The sequence below is a fragment of the Vicugna pacos genome, chromosome 9 (assembly GCF_048564905.1).
Source record: "Vicugna pacos chromosome 9, VicPac4, whole genome shotgun sequence".
NCBI lineage: Eukaryota > Metazoa > Chordata > Mammalia > Artiodactyla > Camelidae > Vicugna > Vicugna pacos.
Window position 1 is genome coordinate 45,925,662 of NC_132995.1, and position 27,085 is coordinate 45,952,746.

General features: G+C 37.4%; 1 protein-coding gene across 4 annotated transcripts in view; it reads right to left on the reverse strand.

Moving 5' to 3' along the window:
- Positions 1 to 701: 701 nt before the first annotated feature.
- The window catches only part of RFWD3 (ring finger and WD repeat domain 3), a 33,728-nt gene continuing 7,344 nt past the window's right edge, over positions 702 to 27,085 (reverse strand). For 3 of the 4 annotated variants that reach the window (XM_015241911.3, XM_072967753.1, XM_072967751.1), the window contains exons 3-13: positions 24,599 to 24,801; positions 21,102 to 21,172; positions 17,184 to 17,375; positions 16,993 to 17,084; positions 12,905 to 13,019; positions 12,185 to 12,413; positions 9,264 to 9,414; positions 7,772 to 7,948; positions 5,896 to 6,110; positions 4,441 to 4,652; positions 702 to 3,099 (exon numbers count right to left, since the gene is read on the reverse strand). In XM_015241911.3, the coding sequence (XP_015097397.1) occupies positions 2,956 to 3,099; positions 4,441 to 4,652; positions 5,896 to 6,110; positions 7,772 to 7,948; positions 9,264 to 9,414; positions 12,185 to 12,413; positions 12,905 to 13,019; positions 16,993 to 17,084; positions 17,184 to 17,375; positions 21,102 to 21,172; positions 24,599 to 24,801 (1,801 nt within the window). In that variant the 3' untranslated portion in view covers positions 702 to 2,955. The remainder of the gene's footprint in view (positions 3,100 to 4,440; positions 4,653 to 5,895; positions 6,111 to 7,771; positions 7,949 to 9,263; positions 9,415 to 12,184; positions 12,414 to 12,904; positions 13,020 to 16,992; positions 17,085 to 17,183; positions 17,376 to 21,101; positions 21,173 to 24,598; positions 24,802 to 27,085) is intronic. The other variant, XM_072967752.1, reaches the window with a different exon arrangement.

The following is a 27,085-nucleotide window of genomic DNA, read 5'->3' on the forward strand; positions in this document are numbered from 1 at the left end:
TTACCCAGGACCTCTTGACCCCTTTTCTGTTGGAACACCAGGCTCCATGACAATATAAAACTTATTTATACCTATAGATTTAGTCCTCCTGCTATCTAGTATACTCCATTTGCTGTTCAGCTGGAAAATATTTTCAATCTTTCCAGTCTAATCCCAGAACACCATGATTTATGGCAACAGAAATTTCTGAACTAAACAGAACAAAGAAACTGAGGCAAGTGGCCAGAACTGTGCTGAGCAGAAACCCAAGAGCCCACACTTGCCCAGTGCTGCTCCACTGTGATGTGCTGCCAAAGACTAAGAGAAGGGTAAGTCCTCTCCTCCTCCCATACTATAGTCTTCTGGATTCAAAGAAACTAATAGGAAACCAACGGGCAAAGAGTGTCTGGGAAATGTAGTTTGCAGGATTTAGACCCTCGGATCTGAGAAAAGACAGACAAATGACCAGTGTAGGGGAGTTCTTAACAGGCAAACACAGAACTTCCCACTAGCAACAGTAAAATAGAATTGCCAGCTACAGCCTTAACTACCTCATCAATTTAAGTAAGATGTTTACCTCAGATCCAAGGACCATCCTGCGTAATTCAAACCTACTACTACACGAAATGAAGAAATCTACCAGGCTGGGATTACAATACTCTCCCAAAAGGCAGACAGGTTTCTGCCTCTAGCAGTCAGACAAAAGATACCAGAAACTGGTATACATGGTAAATTCTTTATTTTCATATTAACATTAAAATGTAAAACACAAACATTAAAACAAACAGCACTAACAGAGACCCCATTGTCTGGTTTTCAAAGCTGGTTCCAGGATACATACAATAAGAAAGTATTTTGAGTCTGCTTAATTCCAAATCTTCAAATGGGAAAACAACCTCAGAGACAGGGGTGAGGGAACATGGGTCTACGGATACAATCTCCTGCCAGGTGGAGGGGAGGTGGAGCATGGGTGAAGCTTTTTTTCCTTTGGAGAAATCAGTCACAATAATTTGTTTCTAAAACATCTAAATTTACTAGAGGAATGAAAGGATTGGTAAGACATGAGATTCACCCAACTTCCCTAGTAGTACTACTAGTCCCTTGGTTCCTATGTTTGGGGGAATTAATCAGTATCAGCTGAGTGTCAAATCCTAGCCCTACCCTGGGTTCTGCCTCTGCAAAAGACAAAGGCAACCAGGACCTGACCACTGCATCCTCTCTGTAATCATCAGCTAAAACCAGGAAAGTTCTGCTTTTTAATACAAATCCCATTCTGCCACTGAAGCTCTAGGTCTGGGCAGTCATTCTTAATCATCAATGTATCAAAAGGAATACCTCTTCTAAGAAAAGAAGGCTCTTTCCCAGGCCCTGGAAAATGGCTTTTTAAAAGATGTCCTTAAATAGAAGGAGGCCATTCTTTAAAAAGCACAACTAGAACATGAAACTCTGAGAAATCTACTGCAATAAGCCCTTGCCGATGAGAATTGCTGGAAAGAGCTCAGGAGTTGACAGGTCAGAACTGTTTAAAAAAAAAATAACGTTTCTACAATGATTATTTAAGAAAATCACACTGTTAGCCATCCTGCTTCCAAGAACAGGGAGCACATCTTGAGGCATACACTGTTGTGAACAGTAGTATAGCAGAGCAGCCTTTGGCAAAGTAAACAGATATAAACTGAACCCTATACTGGAGCAAAGTACAGCTCCCAGTGTTAGACAACCCAGGGCTGGAACGAAAGCTGGTGGTTGTCTCCCTACAATCCACACAGGTTTCCAACCATCACTGTCTTCCTGAGAATAACTATTTTACTAACAATACTTTAAGAAAAAGTTAGGTAGGGAGGCAAATCAGAGGACCTTGGAATCAAACATCAGTTTCACATAGGGGAAGCTTTAATGCAGGAATTCTAAACATGCTCAAGAATGGCCCCTCCCTCCAAGGGGTAGGCTTTATTCAGAGAAACTCTTTCAAAATGGAAGAGATAAGCCCTTTTGCTTTCAGCAGCAGTCTAAGCAGTTTTGTAAGCCTCTCTTGGTTAGCCCTTGCTCCTGATTTCTTGATGCTAGGATAGACTTGAGTAAGAGCTTGACATATAGCTCATCTTTTCCTAGTGAGAGGGAAAGAGTGGTCTTCAAAGCACTGGCTTACATAAAACCAATCCTGAGATCCTAAGCTGCCTAGAGAAAAAAATGAGTCTTCCCCACTGCTCGAACAATTGGTCTCTTTTCTTGACTCACAATGTGATAAACTCAAAGCACTTGGCATCAGGAAAGGGTCTATAGCTGATCACCTGCTTCCATTATTGGGTTTGCCAATATCCCAGCACTGCACACCTGGAACACAACTGTTCCTACCATAAAGGAGACCACATGTGTTCTACCACACAATTCTGTGGGGATGAGACCAAGTTACTAGAAGGTTATCAGCCCACAAGGTCAGAAATAGATCAAATCCTTTGCAAGGTTTTACAGTACCCTCTTGTGTTCAGTTGAAGACTTCTGCATCCAAGCTGCATCTAAGCAGCAAAAAGATGGTTAGTCCCCTCAGGGTCATAAACATTCCCAAGTCATACAGCTCAAGTGACAAGAGCACTCTGGTGGGGTGTCACCTCCTCTGGAAATGCTTGGTGCACGGTCATATCCTAAATGACCGCTGGGAGGATCCTCTCCGAGGTCCAGGAGAAAGTCTGATCAAAAATACAGACTCAACAAAGATTCATAAAGGCTTTTAAACTCAAGAAATGGATAGTTTTGATGGAGTACTAGTCACTTACTCTTTTGATGGACACTGTAAATACACAATCTGTAGTGTTTTGGTGACCTGAAGTCCTAGAATCATACTAACCCAAAGGAATCATGATCCCAAAAATTCTAGGCCACAGACAATAAGCACAGATCTTGCTCAGGGCTGCTAGGTGCTAGCAAACAACATTTAACATTAGCCAGCAGCATGCCTGGCAAGTTTCATGACCATGGTCACTCCCACCTATAGATGTGGACCATCTTCTCTGTTAAAGTAGCCAGGTAGCTGTTATGGTTCACCCCAAATGAGCAGATGTCCAAGACAGGCTGATCTGCCTGCAGATCCTGCAGCAATGAGCCACTGCCAGCATCCCACAGCTAAAAAAGACAAGCAGAGATAAAGATCAGGAGTCATTCATTTCAGCTGGGGGATTGGCATTCTTTATCATCACACAACTTTGAAAGACCTGCAAAGACAGTATTGCCTGGGGAGAAATGGGACAGGCTGTTCCTAACCTTCATGAGGTTGCACAAAGCCAGTACACCTGACATAGGTCAGATATAGCCTCACCTACTGTAATCAGCGATTAGTCTACCTTTAAGTGGATCTGAAAATCAAGCTTAGTATTTATCCCTTCAATCTATGTGCCAAGCACTCGTCTAGGAACAGAGGGGCCAACAAGACAAAACAACAACACAGAAAGTTTAATTGTTGCTTTCTTTTCCTTTAAAAAAATTTTTTTAATGCAAAAGAATTTAAATAACAAAAAGTAGAATAGTACAATGAGCCATCCATCACCCAGACTATTAAGCTTTTACCATATCTGCTTTATTGATTTTATTTGTTCCTTTGCTGACATCATGTCATTTCCCCCTTATATACTTGAAGTAAACATCTCTAAAAAGACTTTTATACCTCAATGTTGCCATGCCTAACAAAACGAACAATAATTTCATAGTATTATATAACACCTAATACATAATAAAAATTTTCCAATAGTCTCTTTTTATGTTTGGTTTGTCTGAAACAGAATCAAAGTAAGGTCTACATTATACATGGTAGTCATAAATGTTAATAAGCCTCTTTTACTCTAGAGCAGATCCAACCTCCCTTCTTTTTTCCTTCTTCTACTGACTTGCAGAAGCAGGGTCAGTTGTCCCTACAGAACATCCACAACCTAGATTTCTGTTTGCTTTTTGTGCTATTACTTAACATGTTCCTCTACCCAATGCAATTCCAGTAAATGAAAGTACTGGATTCTAGAGTAGTGCTATCCAATATGGTGGTCACTAGCCACATAAAGCTCCTTATATTTAAATTAAAATTAAATAAAAACTTAAAAATTCAGTTCTTCACTTGCACTAACCACATTTCAAGTGCTCACATGGAATGTGTGGCTTTATTGGACTTTATATGGGTTCAAGGACACCACATAGGAGGCACTGTGTGCTTCATTTTGCCTTATACCAGGAGGCAAATTACATCTGGTTAATCCACTTACAGTAATCCTAAGGTTGATCAATGTGTTCAGGTGGTGACAGAATGACCCTTCCACTGTAAAATTCCTCAGCTACAGAGCAGTATATAAAGTGTGACTCATTTAAAACATAAACCAAGCAACCACACATATGTACATATGAAAATATGTTCAGTTATGGAGCACAAATTTGACCTTTTGCTTTACATACTTCTGTGTAAAAAATGACAGACTCACTCACCAGGGCAGAATTTGATGCTTCATCCCCAGTACACACCAAGATGCTGCCATCATTCTCTGGGTTCTGGAAAATGGCACTTTTAGTCAGTAGTTTGCAAGTAGGTCCCCCAAGAAATGTTTGTACAGGATGGCAGGAGCAGACTGGCTCTCCAGCGTCATCCAGCTTATAGGACATTTCCATCAGCACACTTCGTAAGGTGGTGTGATTTTTATCTATGAGAAGAGAAATCAGTGTTGATCCATGGGGATGATCCAAAGAAATTAGCCAAGTACCTGAACGTCAGACGCTTACAACTTATTCAAGTGGAGAAGCCACAACTTATCACACTATCATGAACAGCTACAAAGTAAACTTAACAAGAACAAAATAATACAGCACAAATGAAATTCAGAACCCTGGTTAAAATAAAGCAACTTATCTACAATAGGTTTTTCTCTATGAGGGAAACAATTCTGAGAATGAGTCAGCCTTTATAGGAAAATCACTTTACCTTCCCAGACCTGCTTGACATTTTATCTTTCCTAAGAGTTCTGACTACAAGATTTTCTCCTTCCCCCAGTGAGGATCCCATTAACCCCTGGAACTGTACATTTCTAAAATGAAAGCATACTAAAACAGAAGGGGAAACATATACCTGTGGTTCTGCTGGGAGACAATAAAAACTAGAGAACAAAATGGGACCCCCAAGCTTTCAAGTCACAGCAAATCTTTGGAGATAGAGGACCTAGGAGGTGACTTAGAACCAAAAGGGGCAGAAGAGTCTGCTGAGGCAGCTTCTTAGCTCAAACAAAACTTAAAATGATTAGTTCTACCCACAACTAGCAGAAGTATGGGCACTTTAATGACTATCTGACAGAACATCTGCCTGACCATCAGCAGAGTTCATCAGGAATCTAGAGTCATATCTGTCAGCTAGGAAAAAAAACTGCAAATTTAAGCGTAATTGGTCATCAAAGGTTGCAGTCCAGTTCTGGAGGCAGTGAGAAGTTCAGCTGGCTAGGCCACCATGGATATCCATCTACTCTTTTTGTTGGTCCCAAATAAGGAGCAGTAGATACCACCCTAGTCTGGGCCCAATCTATATATGGCTGCCTTTATCTGGGCCTTCCTTTTAAGTGAAATGAGAGACAAGGAAAAGATGGAAACTGATCTAAGAGTAGCTCAATGGCCTGAAGAGCAGGTCTCCTCATTCCACTATTGTCTTAAGTCATAGGGGCTCCTAGGATGGCTAATTCACTTCAAAGTATGCCTCAGTTCACACAAGAGAGGAGCAGAGAGGTAGGCTCCATGGAAGAATTTGGGGCCACCATCCTCACTATAGGAGCAGGAGCTGTAGTCTGTGAGGGCCTACCAGGACCACCTGAAGGCTAGAGCAAGCTCTCCTTTCCTCCCCTCTACCAATCTACTCCCAAAAAACCACAGGACGTTGTCCCATGAGGACATCCCAATATTCACCAGGCCTGTAGGTCACAAGACAGTGCCGGGTGCTGCTCTCTGTCTGAAAGTCTATGCAGCCTCCAGGCTCCATGGGCAGCACATGAGGCCAATGAGTAAAGCCCATTTTCAGCTCCCAGAAAGAAGCGTTCTCCAAGGTTCCAGCCAACACTCCACCATATGGAAACGTTGCTGAGGCAGCTCTGGGTATGTACGACAGGGACACCAGTGGGCATCTGAAAGGAAAGAAAGGAAAGCATGCCTCACCCTCCAATACTTGGACTGCTCCAGACCCCACTACCAAGAGCCCTAGAGCACATTCCTACCTCTACAGAAGAGGTTAAAAACCTTCTGTGCATCACTATTTGCTGACATCTGATAAAAACTACCAACCCACTCTGTAGAAACAGAAGGGCATACATATATATAAAATTCTACAGCCAGTTTCAGAGGCACCACATGCTCTAAAAGCAACAAGGAAAAAAAAATGGGCTAGGAGATTTAATAGTACAAGATCACAATCACAAGGAAGACTGACTGGTGTGAAGCTTCTGGAAATGGGGTTAAACACATACACAAGATGAGTCGGTATGGAAACACAGCTTACACATCTAATACAATAAATTTTCCAAGCTGTAGTTGACAGATCCCCTTCAATTAAAATACAGTCTAAAACAACTACATTTTAATTCAGAAACAGGATTTTTTCTTTAGAGATTTTCTAAGTATCTTTTTGTAAGCATATGACCTGGACTGCATGCCAAGAACTCTCTCAGAAATATTAGCCTACAGACTATGTTCCTATGAGCTTATTTCTGCTCAGAATGCCAAAGCTATCACTTTGCTTTCTTTATTTCATTTCCCTGTCACAATGAAGCTAATCTAAGCAAACTAAAACAAAAATGAATACATAAAAAATTCTTTCCTTGCTATTTGCTGTATTTTATTGTTTACTTTCTGTGGATCCATCTACATCAGTGGCAATTAGCTTGTTTGCCTGGAGTTCATATTTGTATAAATTTACATCACTCACCTTCAGGACCATGGACCATACCACTGAAGCATCATTCCACTCCACCCGATATGAAAAGAAAACCCCACAGTGCTGAGCCTAGGTTTCAGTAAATAATTATTACTATAGTAATATTTTATGTTTAGATTCCTCTGCTCCATTTTTAATATGTATTTAAATTGGAAATGGAAATTCTCACTCAAAATACTTCTCATTTTGGCCTAAGTCACAGACTCCACTCTTTAGGAAAACTTTATGTCTCCAAAAGAGTATTATCCCCAAATGGCATTCAATACATTGTGAAAAGCCTAAGCGGTGATGGTGGCTACCCACCCTTAGAACTTGGGCCAACTTCACAAACCTCCCAACTCTGTAACTGGATTTTAAGTGAAAAACCACAGTAATATGGTGTCCTTAGACCAAGTTGGTCTAAGATATGGATTGGGGAAGTTTCAAATCACTTTTTACTGGGCTACTCTTTACTTGATCTCCTCCTGTGTATCAGACATATGGGTATTAAAGCAAGTCTACACTAACCACATTTTACAGATGAAGCTCACAACAGGCCAAGAAACATGACCAAGGTTACACAGCTTGTAATAGTTGAGCTGGGTTCTGAACACAGATCTGACTTCATTTTGCTATGTTGGGTGATGAGTGACTCTATGAATCTGGTTATACTTGGTACCAGAACTTTCTATCATATCATCAACACAAACTCAAAGAATCTTACTGATTCTGAAATGAGAATACATCAGTGGACTCAAAGAACTGCCCTCTGTGAGGAATTCTGACAGCCTGTAAAACACTTTCAAAAGAGAGGATGAATAGTAACAGTCCAGTAGAAAGTTCCTACCTACAGGAAAAGAGTGAGTGGCTCCCTACCTAGCTTTCTGAGGTACTAACTCCTGGATATGACAGCTAGTGTTTCGAAGGTCGTACACCATTATTGAACCGTTGACCAGTCCAGCATAGATGTAATTGTTTTCGTCAAGACACCAGCAGCAGCTCCAGACAGGACGCCCAGCATTGTAAGTCTGGACCACAGTATTTGTCTCCAGGCTGTGGAGTTACAAAAGACTTTTACAACTATGCATTGAGAAAATCAAATAAAGAGCAAAGATACAAAGATTATCATTTCAAAGATGATCCTTCAAGTACATGCCCACACAGCCAAAGTATCTGGATTCTCAATTTCCCCTAGGACTGCCCAGAAAACTCCTTTGAAATCCAAAATATTTGTTTTAGGGATACAGGTTTTCCTCTTGAGCTGTAAGGAAGTAAAAGAGTAAGCTAAAGGGACACATAAACAGTACATTCCCTTCCCTACCCGTTACCTTCTCCATAGCTACCGATTACACAGGCAATCAATCTTTAATGTTGAAAAATTAGAAAACATGTATAAGAAAAATAAAAAATAAATTACAACCCACCACCCAGAAGTAGTTATTAATAATACTTTGGTATTTAACCTTACTTTTCTCCCCTTATTTTTCAACACTGCTAGGATAAATCATAGCATATAGATACATATAAAATGTAATTTTGGGGGGAGGATATAGCTCAAGTGGTAGAGTGCATGCTTAGCATGCATGAGGTCCTGGGTTCAATCCCCAGTATCTCCTCTAAGAATAAATCAACGAATATACCTAAATACCCCCCCCACCAAAAAAAAAAAAAAAAAAAAGGAAAACAAAACAAAACAAAAACATAATTTTACCCCAAAACTCAATGTACCATTAAGCTAAAGCATTCTTGAAAAGTCAAAGGGTACATCAGGCCTGATAGAGCTATTATGATGTGCCTCAAATTTAGCTGCAGAAATTAAACAGGAAGCCAACTAAAAGACATCTGATCAGATCTACTTTCTAAAAGACAGAGGCATGAAGCATACTCAGATCTGGTTCATGGCACTTGCAGAGCATATGAAAGATAAAACGCAGTAACTGAGGGTTACTGATGAGAGAAGTCATCATGTCACCCAGGGGAATGAGTTCCTGGTGAGCATTTTTGTTAGGAAGAATGATCCATGGAACAGAGCAGGAAAAGCAGTCCCAGGTCAAAATGGTGATTCCATGGTGTCAGGTACCAGGGTGCCTTTCATACTGTCATTTCACCAACTCTAGGGGTTAGTCTCATCTGCATTTCATAACTTAATTTTAAAGAAATAGAACAGCACACATTGTTTTGTAACCAGCGGTGTCCACTTTTAAAAGCAATACATTTTAAATTCAATGAACTTGGATCTCAGAAGACAATGCCTTGGACGCCTCCCACCCCATTCCCCAAAAGCCAAGGTCATCATACCACAAATACTAATTTCCACGGTATTCAACACTAGGCAACCAAGGACCTATCTTCCTCACAAAGCACTCACCTGGTCAATTTAACAGTGTTATCTAGGGAAGCAGAGAGAAGTAAGCCTTTGGATCGACGGCTGAAAGCCAGTCCACGTATCTGTTTGCCATGCATGGGAATGTACTGACTGCTTTTCATGTTGGCGGTACTCAACATCTTAACACCAAAGCCTGCCAAAGATAAAAGAGTGAAACATCACTGAAAGTCAATTTAGGCCAAAGCAAACCACCGTTTCAAGTAGCTCCTTTGTTCACCTTACTTGCCATGTAAGTCTCTGGGAGGAAACTAGTCAAATTAAGAAAATAAAAATTCCCTGGGGTTATAATTTATTTTAAAAAGTATATCCCATCCCAAATGTCCATCAACAGATGAATGATAAACCAGTGTATAAACATATAAGGGAATACTAACCAGCAGTTAAAAAAAATGAACTACTGATACACACAATATGGATAATCTTTAAAAACTTACGTTGAAAAAAGCCAGATAAAAAGCAGCACATTGTATGATTCCACTTATGTAGAATTCTAGAAAATATGAACTAATCTACAGTGACAGAAACTGGATCAGTGGCTGCCTGGGGATGAGGAGAGGAGGGAAGAACAGGTGGATGATGCATTACAAAAGGGCATGAGCAAACCTTCAGGGTTAATAGGTATGTTCATTATCTTGACTTTGGTGATGGGTTGCAGGAGTGTATGCATATATCAAAATTCATCAAGTGGTACACCACCTTAAGTCTGTGTAGTTTATTGTACATCAATTATACTTCAATAATGTTGTTACAAGAGGGATTCAAACAGATACACACACCCCCATGTTCACAGTAGCACTATTTGCAATAGCCAAGACATGGAAACAACCTAAACATCCATCGACCCATGATTGGATAAAGAAGTTGTGGTATACTTATACAGTGGAATACTACTCAGCCATAAAAAAGAATAAAATGCTATTTGCAGCAATATGGATGGATGTGGGGATCATCATTCTAAGTGACATAAGCCAGAAAGAGAAAGAAAAATATATGATATTACTTATATGTGGAATCTAAAAAAAAAGACAAATGAACTTACTTATAAAACAGAAAGACTCACAGACACAGAAAACAAACTTATGGTTACCAGAGTGGGAGAGGGTGGAAAGGGATAAACTGGGAGTTTGAGATTTGCAGATACTAAAATAGATAAATAATATAAATATATATAGTATTTATAATATAAATATAAAAATAAATATAAAATAGATAAACAACAAGTTTATACTGTATAGTACAGGGAACTATATTCAATACCTTGTAGTAACCTATAATGAAAAAGAAAATGAAAAGGAATACATGTATGTATATGTATGACTAATTATACTGTACACCAGAAATTGACACAACATTGTAAACTGACTATACTTCAAAAAAGAAAGCGAGAGAGAGAGACTATTCCATGTGAACCACAGACACTCACGATGTATAAGAGATAATGAACAATAAAGAATGGAGATAAGTAATTTCTGTATCAGGTGGTCAAGATATGCTACAGTTGTCTAAAATATAATGAAAATAGGTGACATCAAGTATCCTAATCAATGTATATCATTTCAACAGTGGAAAAGAAAACCAAAAACTTGTCCTTTTAAATTTATTTGTTACTCTTATCACAGTATGATAATACATTTATTTTTACCAAGTATCTATTTTATCTGAGTTATACAGTAACAGAATTTGTCAAATCCTAGATTCAAGACAGCTTTGAATCACACCTCTGTTTTGCTGGGGAACCAAATGGGAGAAAGTTTATTGTGTTTTCCCCTGAAACAGAATTAGAAGAGCCAGAGAAACAAACACAGAAACTATAGGCTTTAAATCAACAAGGGAACATGAGTATTTGCATAGTAAATCATTAAAGGAAACATGTAGAAATTAGCACCATCAGTCTATCAGGAAGACCTAGTAGCTTTGCAGAGAAGAATACATGTATTAAGAGAAAAAGAACAGATCACCTCCAATCTGGGAAATAACTGGAAGAAATAAGTATTTTCCTATTTTATGGAGGTTTTATTTGATGATAAATCTTTTTATAAAAAATCTGAATGGGATATAGGAACACTATAAACAATTCTTTTACTTTCCCCTCAATTGGAATCTCCGGATAGCCTCTCGACTCATAGCTAAAATTAGTGAACAGAGAAATTTATATAATCTAGGGATTTCACTCCCAATCTGGTATACACCCAAGTGTGGGGGACATAGTTTTGAAGGATCTGAATGGAACTGCTAAGTGGGGAGACAGGAAATCAGGCTAAAGCAAAGGGACCTGACAGTTGGCAGAAATCATACGCTGAAGACAGTAAGAAAAAACATCTACAACACTGGGCATGTGAGGAAATTTGGTTTTCAGCATTAAGAAAACCTAAAATTAAGCTTAAAAAGCACACAAAAAAGAGTAGATTAGCATAGTATTAATAAAACAATTAATGTGTTCTCAAATTCTTTTATTTGGAATTTGTCAATTTGAACCCTACTGAAAATAAGCATTAAATCTTGCTTTAACTTAAACTACTTGGGGTAGTGTTTTTTCAAATATTTCTAGCCCAAAATGAATCTGTGTTTGAGCAGGTCATACAGGGAATGATGTCCTTAACCTTGGCCTATACCAGTAATCCACACTTCTAAGTACCTTATCTTCTCTCACTTTATCATGGTTCGGTATTTCTGTCCTTCTGGTGAACAAATTTACAGAATGAAGACAGTAAAGACAACTTTGCAACTCTCTAAAGTATCTTATTAACAGGAAACCAACTAGGAAAAGGTGATTTTGTTTGTGGACAGTGCTAGGCTCTGGACGGTGTTCATCTACTAGTGAGTCCTGGATTCTCCAGAAAGGGAGGAGAGAAATAAATAAAGTCCAATAATGAACATGAAAGCTGAGGCTCTGGACTGTTCACCTGGAAGGAAGGAGGCCTGAGGAGAAGGCTGTGATACCACCAGGCTGCTCAGGGCATCACAGAATGTCATGATTCGGCAGTTTCCTGTTTGAGACACTGTGAAGGTCTTCTGGAAATGGTACTTGTGCTGGCTCTGGCTGGAGGGCAGGCAGCTTAGAAAACGTGCTTGGGAACCCCTGGGTTGCTGTGAAATCTGATCCCGATGCTGCACAACAAGTTTTTGCAAGTCCTAAAATGAAAAAGAGCTTGTAAATATGAAGCTTTTTCATTTGGCATTTCCTTCATACACAATTCCTTAATCTAATACAAAGATATTTCTTATCCTTTATATATGAACATGATTCCTAAAGAACTGCTGTAGTTTTCACAATATTTCAACAAGCAATTGAAATAGGGAGAGCACAGAATCACAAGAGTATTAGGGTTGAAAGTCCTTAATGGTTATTTTGTCTAAAACTCTCATTTTATAGATTCAAGGAAGTAAAAGGACTTAAACAAGTTCTGAATTATCAGGTAGCTGTTCAATTTTTTAAAAATTCAGAATGGAGTAGAATTCATCATAAAGCAAACATGTAAACCCTAATCAGAAAGAGTTGATTATGTTTACTTCCGGAAAAACTTGGTAAATCCTGTTCATATCTGAGATGAACCTAAGTAACATTTAGATGTCTTCCCAATCCTTATTCCAAAAGTTCTTTGGATTAGAAAAGGCAAACTTACCTGGACACGACTATGAAGCTTAGTGCATTCATCAGTGAGTACTTGAAGTCGGAGCCGACACTGTGCTGATTCTAACTCAGCTTGCTTCCTTAGCATCTGCTCCTTCTGTAAGGAACTAGAGGGGGAAAGCCAGTAGCAGGTGGGGATCAGAAAGGCAAGAGAAGACTTCTCATCAAGATGGCACAGTAAATTCATGCTGTGATACTATGCTGCAAATATGTCATGACAGTGAATGAAATATAACAAGAGAAAAATCTCTCAAGTCCATAAACACTACAGAAAAGTAGCAGGCAGGCCTGAACTCATGAGCCTATTGGGGTGGGTCTCAGTGTTGAAGTAGGCAGTGATGGCCAGGAATTTGTCTCTAACTTGGGAATGGGGACTAAAAATGCAAAAAATGCAAAATGAGAGATCAGAGCCAAGCTCACTGCTTGAGGTAGAGCCAAATTATAAAAGAGTAAAATGACTTGTTAAAAGACTTAAGTTACCTATTGGATTAAAGGAAAATAAGGTATTGGTTGTTCATCAGTTTTTCAAATTAAATAGCTAAAGTTAAAAAGATATAAAGTATAAACCAGGCAAATGTTAAAAAAAGACCAATTAGAATTAAAAAGGATGAATACACATAAAGAGAACAATATATAATGAAAGGACACATTTACCAGGAATAAAAATCATAAATCTGTATGCTCTGAAATATGAAATACAAAAAAAGAGATTTCTATTCCAATGAGAGAGAACAGAAAAAAAGATGAAAATTGGAAAGGAAGGGATAAAGCTGCTCTTATTAATATTCATGGAAAATTCAATGGAACCCACAAACTAATATATCAGAGTTCAACAAGGGTGCTGGAATCAAGATCAAAAAAGTTACATCAATGGCGTTCCATATACACCAGTTAACTGATCAGTAAATGTAACAGAAAAAAATTCATTCATAACAGCCATTCTAACAATAGCAACCTAAAAATAGAGTTAAATGGTATGTAAGACCTTTATGAAGCAAAGTACACTTGTAAAAGACACAAGAAAACAGTGAATAAGTGAAAGGATATTATATAATGTTCATGGCTGGAAAGGCTGAAAATCCCAAAGATGGCACGTCTCAAGTTACTCTGAAAGTTTAATGCAATTTCAGTCAAGATCTCAGAGGTTTTCACGGAACTTAGCAAACTAATTTTAAAATTAGTATGAAAGAGCAAAGTGCCAAGAATAGCAAAGTCAATTTTGAAAAACAAGAATGTACTTTAAAGCCATAATAAATTATAAACTGAAGTACTGGAACAAGAAGTAACAAACACACCATGGAACAAAAGAGTAGTCCATTTACAATATAGAAACTTAATTTAGGATAGAGGTAGCAATAGAAATTTATTCAGAAATACACCTTTTAGTAATTAATACAATTGATAATCCATAAAACTAAAATTTAGGTAGATTAAAAACTTGTATAAAAACCAAAAATTTTAAAGGCTTTTAAAAGAAGATATTACGTCTCTATGATCATGAAGTAGTAGAGACAAAAAAACACAAAATGAGAGATTAAGAAATGACTACATTAAAATTAAAAACTTGTGTTCAACAAAAGATATCACAAACAAGTTAAGAAGACAAGTCATAGACTGGGAGATGACATGTGCAATGTATAGAACCAACAGTCAGTATAAGGAAAACAAAGAATGATAACTCAATAAGAAACAACAAAATATTTTGCTCAATATAAATGAGCAAAAGATGTGAACACAAATTATAGAAGAGTACGTTCAACCTCATTAGCAATTGAGGAAATGTAAATTAAATACTACTTCACTCCATGAAAACTAGCAAAAATTAAGTCTGATAATATCAAGTGCGTGAGGGTATAAAAAAATGAGAAATCTCTTACATTGCTGCTGATGAAAATATAAATTAGAATAGCCTCTTGGAAGAGCAGTTTGACAACATCTAGTAAAGCTGAAATTACATGTACTCTATGATAAAGCAATTCCATTTCTAGACCTAAAGAAACTCTCACCTATCTCTTTGAAGCATGGTTTATATTAACAGAAACTGAAAACCACCTAACTGTCCACTAATATGAAATACATACAGGTATATTCTAATTAGAAAACTAGAATACGCTATAGAAATTGAAATGAATCAACTAGAGCTACATGTACCAACCAGGATATGTGCCCTAAAAAGAGTATTAAACAAAAACTCAAGTTACAGAAGAAAAATTATAATCCAGTAATATTTGCCTAAACTGTAAAATTTTTAAATCACACTGTATGTGATTTATAGACATAGATCCTCTGGGGAAACAGATGGAGTTGAGAACTTAGTGCACAAGGAAGCATCTATTCTGTCTATAAGAATATATTTCTTTTTTAAAAGGCTCGAAACAAATATGGCAAATGTGAAGATTTGATAAAGTTTGAGTGCCTGGGTCTTCATTCTATCAGTCTGTATTTATTGGCATTTTGAAATTTCTCTCCAGAGGCTAGGGAGCACACTGATTGATTGTAGAAGTCAGCACATTTTTACATACAATCACTCAATAACCATGCCGTTTCAACAAAATTTCCCCCTCCATGTAGCTGACATTCTAACAGCTACAAATAAGTATCTGTTAAGGAATAAAACTAAAACCACCTGTAATTCCACTCCTCAGTGACTAACCTGGAGTATTTTCTTTGTCTAGTTTGCAAAAATATAATCATACTAACAATGTGCTTTCACATGACAGCATATCATGAGCCCTTTAACATCAGTTTTAGTAAATGTACAGTATTCCATCACACGAATATGCCAGAGTTAGTCAACCAATTAATCCTCTCAGCTTGGATTATTAACTAAATGAAAAGTCTAATTAAGTAAATCTTTGAACACATCTAGGTCGCTTCTTTAGAATAAATGCCTGAAGCAGAATTACTTTTAAGGCTTCTGAAGCATATTGCCAAAGGCTTCTCTAAATGTTTGTGCTTGTACCTTTTTTTTTTACCAGTAATGCACAAGAGAACCCACATCCCTGCACTCTCCCAATTAATCTTTAATGTTCTTAAAGCATATTTTACAAGTATTGTTATTAGCAACTGTTCATGGGCTTCCAAAATCCCGATAATTTCTTGCATTATACTCCATGTGCAAAGTTTCAGTTATGAATCTTCTGTGTAGAGAACTGCTACAGGAGGGCTTAGCGACACAAGAAACAAAAATCCTCATTAAAAAAAAAGTATCTTTAAGCTTACTCTAGTGACAAGGAGACTGAGATTTGGAGAATGTTCTAGATGGCCATGAATTGGCTACAAAGAGTAAGACGGGATTCAGTGTTCACAATATTTAGTAGCAGAGGCAGGCAGGAAACATAAAACCCCTAGGGAAGAATCTGGACAGGTTACAAAAAATCCAGGCTATCCTTCTGGTTGGGTCTGCTGCCCCGGCCGAGGTGTGAGGTCTGTATGGCTATAAAGCTTCTCTATGACTTTTGAATTCAGGAGGGCTTAACACACCAGGGTCTTGGCCTCCCTAGGTCATACTACCTTTAGTCTTAAAGCTGATCTCAAGTTCACACACCTAAGTCCTCCTGCAGAGCTACCTCTTCCAATCAGCACACAACACTCAGGCCCTAAAAGCAGAGGTTTATGAGAAGTGCCAAGCACACAGAGGAACAAGTGGCACAGTCTACCACCTGCTGCTCTTCTTCCATCTCCCTCTCTTTCAGGAAAGGAGACCTTCATCCTCCACTTCTCCGTTCTGTTTTACTGCGCATTGACTTCTTTCTCTGGGATTCTATTCTTTCTCAGGGGTTAGAGCAAAAGTCCTGGAGCCTACATTCATTGAGCAAGCTAAAGTCACAATTATTTGTTACTCCAGACCATCATTTTTAATGCTATATGCAGCAAACCATGAAGATACCCTTCAAATGATCAGATAGGTATCATAAATCACACTATGAGACAGATTGTCAGTGATCCCCAGATCTGGGGATCACTTAGCCCAAGGAAAGCCTCAGAACCACACTAAAACTGACTCATACCTCCTTTTTCAGATGTGCCTACAAGGAACCAAAAGGAAATATTCCAGTTAGGCAGACTCTTGCCACCTACCTTTTCATGAGCTCCTGTTCACTAGTATCCAAAGCTCTCAGGGTTCGGGCATAAAGGACAACGATGTCACTGTGCTTGGCTTTCTTGTTGCACTAAGGAGCCCAACAGGACACAATTAGTGTGGTTCTAGGAATCCTCCTGACTTAACATGTTGACTGTACACATGGACAGTTCTTAACTATAGTCTTTACCTGGGGACATTTTCGTGTCTGTCCTTTGAGCCATTTAGAAATGCACTTATACCCAAAGAGGTGCCCACAGCGCAATGCTGAGAGCCGGTGATCTCCAGCATTGGTCCACTGTTCCAAACATATTGTGCAAGTGTCCCCTTCTTCCTCCTCCGTAGAAGAAGGTAGAAGAGAGTTAAACTTCTTGGGAGACTGCTGGATGGAAACCAAAATACATTCAAGTTAGAGAAAATGCAAAATCAGTCTTGAAGGAAACTGGTTAAATGTAATACATTTACATTTCTGTATTACATAAAGACATGAAATATTACTACCCTTTGATCTTATGAAATTCTTGGTATTTTTCATTCAAATGAAGAAATGGAGCCATCTTTATGAAGATACAAACACAAAACAAACCTAGAAGTGACCCAACCACAGATAATCAACAAAAGGGAATATTAGGTTTGTTATACATTCAAAATTAGGTTCACAATCAACTCAAGTAGCTATAAAATACCTGGCTCATGTGAATAAAGAAAAAAATACACGGAAAACAAAAAAGAATATAAACAGTCAGCTTATATAAAAATACAAATGGTAAGTGTTCGCTTATAATTAAAGAAATAAAAATTAAAGTAGGAGACCACTTTTTTCCTCTATTAGATGGCATAAATTGATGTCTGATGATACCAAGCACTATTGAGGGTAAGGGAGAAATTAGCATGCTTATGTACTGCTGCTGCAAGTGGAAACTGGCACAAACTTTCCAGAGGGCAATTTGGCATTATCTATCAACACTAAAATATATATTATTCCTTTGATACAGCAATCTCTCTGCTAGAAATATATCCCATGAACATAACCACAAATATTTGTCAAGACAATAGTACAAGGATGCTTAGTGCAGCATGACCTTAACAGGAAACAACAACAAAGAAAGAAAAAAAGAAAAAGGAATAACCATAGTGTAAATGGCAAGGGAAGAGTTAACTAAAAATGTATTCATATGATAAAACACTATGCAGCTATTACTACTACTAAGAATGAGATTCAATTTTACGTACTGATAACAAAAAGCTCTCCAACATGCAGTAAGTCAGGGGGAAAAGGAAATAGGATCAGAAAAAGATATAATACAATTCCTTTTGTATACCTTTCAAAATAAAACATTTAAATGAATTCAGAGAAGTTAAAGGATACAAAATTAATCTACAGTGATCTACACAGTAATAATGAACTATCAGAATGAGAAATGAAGAAAATAATCCCATTTATGAACTGCATCAAAAAGAACATAGTATCTAGAAATAAATCTACCAAAGAGGTAAAAGACCCATACTCTGAAAACTGTAAGGCATTGATAAAAGAAACTAAAGATTACACAAATGGAAAGATATACCTTGCTCATTAACTGGAAGAATATTGTTAAAATAATCATACCCCCCAAGGCAATCTACAGACTCAATACAATCCCTGTCAAAATATGAATGGCATTTTTCCTAGAACAAATAATTCTAAAATTTGTATGAATACCAAAAAGACTCCAAATAGCCAAAGCAATCTTGAGGAAGAAGAACAAAGCTAGAAATATCATGCTCCCTGATTTCAAACTATACTACAAAGCTACAGTAATTAAAACAACATGAGACTGTCACAAAAATAGACACACAGATTAACGGGACAGACAGAGAGCCCAGAAATGAATCAAATGAATCCAAACTCATGGGCAATTAATTTATGACAAAAGAGGCAAGAATACACAATGAGGTAAAGACAACCTCAATAAATGGTGTTGTGTAAACTGGACAGCTGCATGCAAAAGAATCAAACTGGACTATTTTCTCACATCATATACAAAAATAAACTCAAAATGCATTAAAGACTTAACTGTAAGACCTGAAAATCCATAAAACTTCTAGAAGAAAACATAGGCAGCATGCTCTTTGACATCAGTATTAGCAATATTTTTCTGAATATCTCCTCAGGCAAGGGAAACAAGCAAAAATAAACAGGACATTGAACTAAAAGTCTTTTGCACAGCAAAGGAAACAATCAACAAAACAAAAAGGTAGCCTACTGAATATAAGAAGATATTTGCAAACAACGTATCTGGTAAGGGGTTAATATCTAAAATATTTAAAGAACTCATACAACTCAATGTCAAAAAAAAAACCTGACTAAAAAATGGGCAGAAGACCTGAATAGACATTTTTACAAAGGAAACACTGAGACTGTTGACAGACACATGAAAAGAAAAGATGTTGAACATCACTAATCATCAGGGAAATGCACACTAAAACCACAACATGCTATCTATCACCTTATACCTATCAGAATGGCTATCATCAAAAAGACAAGTAAGTGTTGGTGAGGAAGTGGAGAGAAGGGAACACTTGAGCTGTTTTGGTGGGAATGTAATTGGTGCAGCCACTTTGGAAACCAGTATGGAAGTTCCTCCAAAAATTAAAAATGATCCTGCCATATGATCCAGTAATTTCACTTCTGAGTATTTACAGGAAGAAAATAAAAATACTAATTCAAAAAGGATACACCCATTGATTTCACAGCAGCATTATTTTTCAATAGCCAAGATATGGAAGTAACTCAATTGTCCTTCAATAGATAAAGGGACAAAGATGTGGTGTACGTACACACACACACACACACACACACACACACACACACACACACACACACACACACACACAGGAATATTACTAAGCCATGAAAATTTTGAAATCTTGCCATCTGTGACAACATGGATGGATCAAGAGGGTACTATGTTAAGTGAACTAAGTCAGAGAATGACAGATACCATATGACCTCACATATATGGAATCTAAAAACAAAACAAAAATGAGAGCAAATGGTTGGTTGCCAGGGAAAGGGGGAGTAGGGATATGGCAAAATAGGTAAAGGGGATTAAGAGGAACAAACCTCCAGTTATAAAATAAGTAAGACATGGGGACGTACTATACAGCATGAGGAATATGGTCAATAGTATTCTAGTAACTTTGTATGGAGACAGACAGCTACTAGACTTATTATGGTGATCACTTCATAATGTATGCAAATGTCAAATTACTATGTCGTATACCGGAAACTATAATATTGTACATCAACTGTATTTCAATAAATGAAGAACATTTATACACATAAATAAATTTACATGAACAAAAATTTTTTCTCGAGAGAAAAAATAAAAACAGAGGCCATATAGAAACACGCAAAAAAGTAGGTCAATGTTTTAGAACTCGCACAGTACACAGCTGATATTAAGGATAATGGAGTTATTTTTAAAAATAAAAATTGTTTATCACATAGCAATCATTCTGCCAAATAGTTTACAAACTGTATTCACATCTACTATTTTAACTGATACTTAACCTTGTTAAGTAGGCAGGACAAGTTCTCCTCACACCTCCTCCAACCCCAGGGTTTTAAACCTAAGGGGAAGAAGTCTTACAAATAGTGAGTAACTTGTATGGGATCCATACCTGGACCTCCTGCCTACAAAATCTGTGAGCTTTCCATTTTAGTCTGTAGCCTCTTCTTTAAACGAAAACATAAACCTTTCATTCTTTCATTCATTCATTCATTTATTGTTGGGGGGAGGTAATTAGGCTTATTTATTTATTCTTAGAGGAGGTACTGGGGATTGAAGCCAGGACCTCATGTATGCTAAACATGAGCTCTATCATTTGAGCTATACCTCCCCTCCTCTTAAATCTTTCATTTAAGATAAACAAGTTTATACTGTATAGCACAGGGAAATATATACAAGACCTTATAGTAGCTCATGGTGAAAAAGAATATGAAAATGAATGTATATTCATGTATGACTGAAAAATTGTGTACACCAGAAATTGACACAACATTGTAAACTGACTGTAACTCAATTAAAAAAAAATCTTTCATTTAAAAGGATGTTCATATTACCTGTTTGGGGAGAGTCTCTCCTCCATTGTTACATGTAACTTCTTGCTCTGCTGAGGTATCTCCTAATTGCTCTGCCAAGTGGTTTCCAGAAAGGAGGAGATAGGTAATATACAAAAGAAGACGTAAGTCAGGTATAAGGCTAGTAGGAAAGCCTGACTCAACACAGCTTTCCATTTCTAACTGGGAATGTTGTTGTAAAAGGGATGACAGCTCCTCAAGCAGCATCAATGAATTTTTAAAATGTAGAATAGTACAGTTAACCTACAAGTACTCTCATCCAATTTCAAAAATAATCAATATTTTGCTAATTTTGTTACACCTAAGCCCCCATTCCCATTATTTTCTTTTGGAATACTTAGTAAAAACCCTAAAATGGGATTTCACTTTTGTAACACTTGCTGATAAGGATTTTTCTTTACAAAAACACTATCTCTATTACACCTAACAAAATTAACAATAATCCTTCAGATCATTCCAGACACACAGTTTGTACTCAAAATTACCGAAATGTTATAAAGTTATTCTTTACAATAGATTTATTCCAATCAGGATCCAGACAAGGTCTCCAAATTGCTGTCTCTTAAGTCTTTTTCATTTATAACAATTCTCCTTCACTTATTTCTATGCTCTCCTTGTGACTGACTTGTTGGGGCAGATTTGGTCATTTGTCTTATATCTTCAATTTGGCCGATTGCTTCCTTGTGGTGTTACTTACTTATTGCTCCATTGACTACCTTTCCTATAAACTCGCAGTTAGACCTAGATGCCTCAGTAGATTCAATTCTGTTTTTTGGGAAGAGAAGGGGAAGTTAGAATATCTACGATGTGTGCTTCTGATCGCACACATCAGGAGAGACTCTTACTGGGTTCAGGTGAAGTCAGTCAGACACCTAGACTATCTAGTACCTCATCAACATTTCAAAACCTCCACTAATGATCAAGATGGTGATTTTAAAACTTTAGTCATTTTTCTTTTTGAGGCTCAAATTGTCTCATTGCTTTAAAAAATCTTTTACTGAAAGGTAATATACACAAAGAAAAGTGTATCTTAAGAATTCATTTTAGTGACTTTTCACAAACTGAACTATAAACCAGAACATCACCAACAACCCCCAGAGCGTCCCTCATACCTTGAGGACTCCTTACATCTTGGGAGGGGGGAGCCAGGGAGGTGAACTTGTCTCCACCAAAGTTTAGGTTACTTTACTAAAGTTTAACACCATTGACTGATTTTGCCTATTTTTGTATATAAATGGCATCTCTGAGCTATCCACTTGTTACGTCTGCTACATTTGTTCTACACTGTTTACAAGATTCTTCCATACTTATATGGAGTTGTTAATTCATTGTCACTGCTGTACAGTGTTTTACTATGTAAATTTGTAACAATTATTTATCCATTCTGTTCCTGATAAGTATTTGGATAGTTTTCAGTTTTTGCTATTAAAAACAGTGCTATTATATTCTTGTACATGTCTTTCATCAACACGTGTACTCATGGGACATTTTACATAAGTGGAATCATAAAGTATGCTGTCATAAATATTTTCCTAAAATTTTATGTAATTTTCTTACATTGCTTATAGATTTCAAAGTATTCCTTACTCCTGGTTTTTATCACTTACATATTTTTCCAATACTAAATGGTTTCATTTTTCACACTAGATCACTGACCCCTTATATCCTGGTTTACAGCATGAGGAATGAATCTAACTTTGTTTTCGAGTTAGCTATCCAGTTTTAACAATAATACTAATTTAAAAGTCTGATTTGAGATATTCTCTTTACAATACATTAGATGCTCATATACGTATAGGTCTTTTTCCAGATGTTCCATTTGTAGTATGTCTTCTATTTTAGATTTGAATGACTCCATTTATGAGGTATCATTTACCTTCTTCCTCTATTTCCTTCCTGTAAACTGTGCAAAATGGTTATTGTATCTAGAGTCTCAAGTTGATTCAGGGGGTTTTTTGGTGGCTAGTACTTCCTAGGTGGTATGGATATTTTTTATTGCATCAATATGCACATAAAGTGGTGGTTTCACTCTTCAAAATGCTAAGATTAATCAATGAGTTCTAGCACTGTCAGTCTTGTTCCTCCAGTGAAAAGAATGGTTGTAGGATTCGCTGATGGTCTTTGCCTAGATACATCATCTCACTAGGAGCCATAGAGCCCCACCTATCATTCTTGCTACAATTATTAGCTGGAATTTTTCTATTTAAAAAAAATTTCCTAGGGGTGGGTGGGAGGGATGAATAGGCAGAGAACAGAGAACTTCTAGGGCGGTAAAAATACTGCATATGATATTATAATGATGGATGTATGTCATTATACATTTGCCCAAACTTATATAATGTACACCACCAAGAATGAACCCTAAGGTAAACCATAGACTTTAAGTGATTATAGTGTCTAATAAATGCACCATTCTGGTGAATGATGCCAATAATGGGGAGGCAATGCATATGCCAGGGGCAGGGACAAAGGGTATATGGGAAACCTCTATCTTCCTCTCAGTTTTGAAACATAAACTACTCTTAAAAAAAAAAAAAAAAACAAATGAACAAACACACAAAAGACCTTCTTCATCAACGATTTGGTTTTTCCTGATACAGTTCACAAAGGAAAGGTGGGATAAATGTTTAATCCTTGATTTACCAGTTTTCAGAGCAATGAGTCAGGGCTCTAGTAACTTATGATGGTGATAAGGTTTGGGTTTTTTTAAGTACACAATTATGAATTTATAGATTCTCACAGATTTGATATATTTCAATCTATAATCCAAAATAACATTCAGTATTCTTTTTAATGCTCAAATTGTCCCATCTTTGGCCACTAGGGTCTCCTTTAGAGTTGCACCTGAGCCTACTGACATAACTGACATGATAAGACTTAGGTGACTTCCTTGCTTTCTAGCACAATTAAATGCCCTAGGCTCATCTTGTGTATTTCTTTTTCTTATCTTTTCTTTTTGTATATTTCTTATCATAGACCTGGGAAGCCATTTGTCCAAGAAGCCCTGGCTCCCTTTGGTGTGAAAAGACCACAATGTAGGTTATCAGAGGGTTTTTAATGTAAGCTTTAGGGGTCCCTGCCCATCTACTGCTAAATAAAGTTCCACTTGCACAGTATACAACATTACACTAAGACTTAAAAAGTAGCAGACTAGACAGGGTGTTTAATTTACAAAGTTTTTCTTTTGAATAAAGAATCTATTTCATTCTCAGATTTCTAAGAAAATGAAAAGGAATATAAAGTGCCACTATAAAGTAACCAACTCAATTCAATGGGTCACAAATCACACTAAATTGCAAGCCACATCAAATCTTCTCTATACAGTTATGGCCAGTGAAAGCTTTGACCTATAAAGCAGTAATCTATGATATTTGGGGGCAGAAAGGAAAGTACCAAAACACAAGTCTAGAGTTTCTAACCTTCTGGAATCTAACTTTTCTGGATGTTAGCCTTGTGAATCATCCGGATAAAATACTCACCTTCTAAAACAACAGCTCTAGGTTCCTCTGCCTGGACAACCCCCTCTTCATACTCTGTGGAGCTGTCACTGTCAGAATCAGAACTCCCTGATCCCTGCAAGTCTACAGAGACTGGATTCCTAGTCTCCGAATCATAAGAAGTGGTTGGAGAATGAGGCTGCGTCCTGCTCACTTGAAAGTATGCATCCAACGGTGCCCTCAACCTATGTAAGCAGAAAGACAACAGAATTCTAGTAAAATACACCAACATCACAAGAATAATCCATAGTAATTTGGAGGCAAATCCTAGTCTTTTCAACTCCTCGCCAGGCCATTAAATGCTGCCTTTGAACACTGAAGCAGGAATAGCAATTTAGGCAGATGTTGACTGGCCTGATATGCTCTTTTCCACTCAATTATTTCATTTAGCCTACAATGGAGCTTGATCCCTAAATTAAAAGCTAATTCTACTCTATTGGCCTTTCTTTTGTCAGTATCTTTTAAAGACATGACTCATTAATATATTTTACTTAATTAATTAAGAAAGAAAGGAAGACAGACACAACTCAGCAATTGGTCTGCTGTTATTAAGAGGTTGAAAAGAGAGTGGGAAAGAAGAAAAAGGGCCCTGTTGATCATATATGGCCTTACGTGATTCTGCTGCTATTGCTAAGCAGAATGAAGTCTTTGGAATACAGTATGAAGTCTGGCTTCAGTCATCATTGTTTCACCCCTTATTTTAAGCCATTCTTCTTTTCAAGCTAAATAATGTCAAAGGACAAATATTCTTTTGCCTGCTCAAACCTGCTGTTCAATTCTCTTGGTGATTTTTTTTTCCATTTAGTGTATATGTCAACTATAGCATTTCTACTTTGTACATTTTTATAACTTCAATCTCTTTACTGAAATTATCTGTTTAGTGACACACTGTTATAATACTTTGCTTTAGTTCTTTGATTATATTTAAACAGCAGATTTAAAGTTTGTCCAGTAGGTCCAATATCTTGACTTCTTGGTGTACAGTTTCTATTTTTTCTTATTTTCCTGTGTATGTTATATTTTCTTTACACACCTTGTAATTTTTTCTTGAAAACTGGACATTTCAATAGTGCAATGTGGAAACTCTGGAAATCAGATATACCCCCTTCCAGGGTTTGTTGTTGTTGCTATTTCCAATAGTTGTTATTGTTTGTTTAGGGACTTTGCTGAAGTAATTCTGCAAAGTTTGCATTCTTTGCTGTATGTGGCCACTGAAGTTTCTGTTTGGTTAGCTTAGTGGTCAGAGTTCATGACTAGACAGACATTTCCTTAAATACTTGGAACCAGTAAGACCCCTAGTCTTTGCTGAGGGACTTGATGTGTGTTGGGGCACGCTGTCAATAATCAGTCAGGCAGGTGACAGCTCTGCCTTTGCCTTCATTTCTTGCTTACCCAGAGCCTTGAGGTCAGCCAGAGTTGTGAGCTTAGTGCCTTCTTAGGTCTTTGCTGAGCATGAGCACAGCTGCACATGGCCCCAGGCATGTATGTGGCCTTCTAGATTCCAAGCAGTATGCCAGAGCTTTTCAAAACCCCATGTGAAGATTTCTTTCCTCAGCTTTTCCCTTTAAGATTTTTGGTTAGTCTGTTGCTCCAATGGTCATCCACTGCCTCAGGCAGACCCTGGGAAATAGGCTTTAGGTTTTTTGCATTGGGCAAGTCAGAGACAGCCTTTCAAGTGGGATCTTCCAGGGACCACCAAACAGGTCAAAGAAAGAGAATTCTTTGGGAATGAGGCTTTGAAGGAGCTTCAATTCCATTCCACTCTCTTTAGTCACTTCCAGCCTGTGGCTTTTCACTGTGATTGCAGGCAGTTAGTTTTCAAGACTACTATGGAGCCGAAGAAGGGGATGGGAATAGGAGATGCCACAAAACTCACTGGTCTTACTGAGACACAGCTGTTTTTCTTTAATAATCACTCCATGAATTGCTACAAGTATATGTTAATTTCTAAGGCACTGAAAAGGTTGATTTTGATAAATTTTGCCAGTTGTTTCACTGATTCTATGGAGAGAATTTTCTGAGATCCTTACTCTGCCATTTTCACTGATGTCACTCAGGTTTCCTTTTCAGAAAAAAGCTAATCAAGTTTATGAACTTATTTTGGGGAATATGCATGAACAGCAGCTATAGCTATTCACGAGAATAAGCACATTACAGCATTTCCTAAGGACGTTTTAACCAAATGAAATACATAATAAAGGCAGGCTACTACACACATATCAATAGCATTCTGCATAGAAATCAGTTTTTAAAAAAAATCACTCATCAATATTGCTTTTAGTAGTAAAATAGGCATTTCCAAGATCAGGTGGGGACATAGGAAAGGGAAACTATGAAAAGCAATGGGAGGCAGTGTTGGGAGTATAGCCCTGAAACCTAAGAAATCCTCCTCTTTCCCTGCACTTACTACCTCTGAAGTAAATAATAGTATAGTAAATTCTTGACCCTTGCTTACCCTCTGTAGTCCTA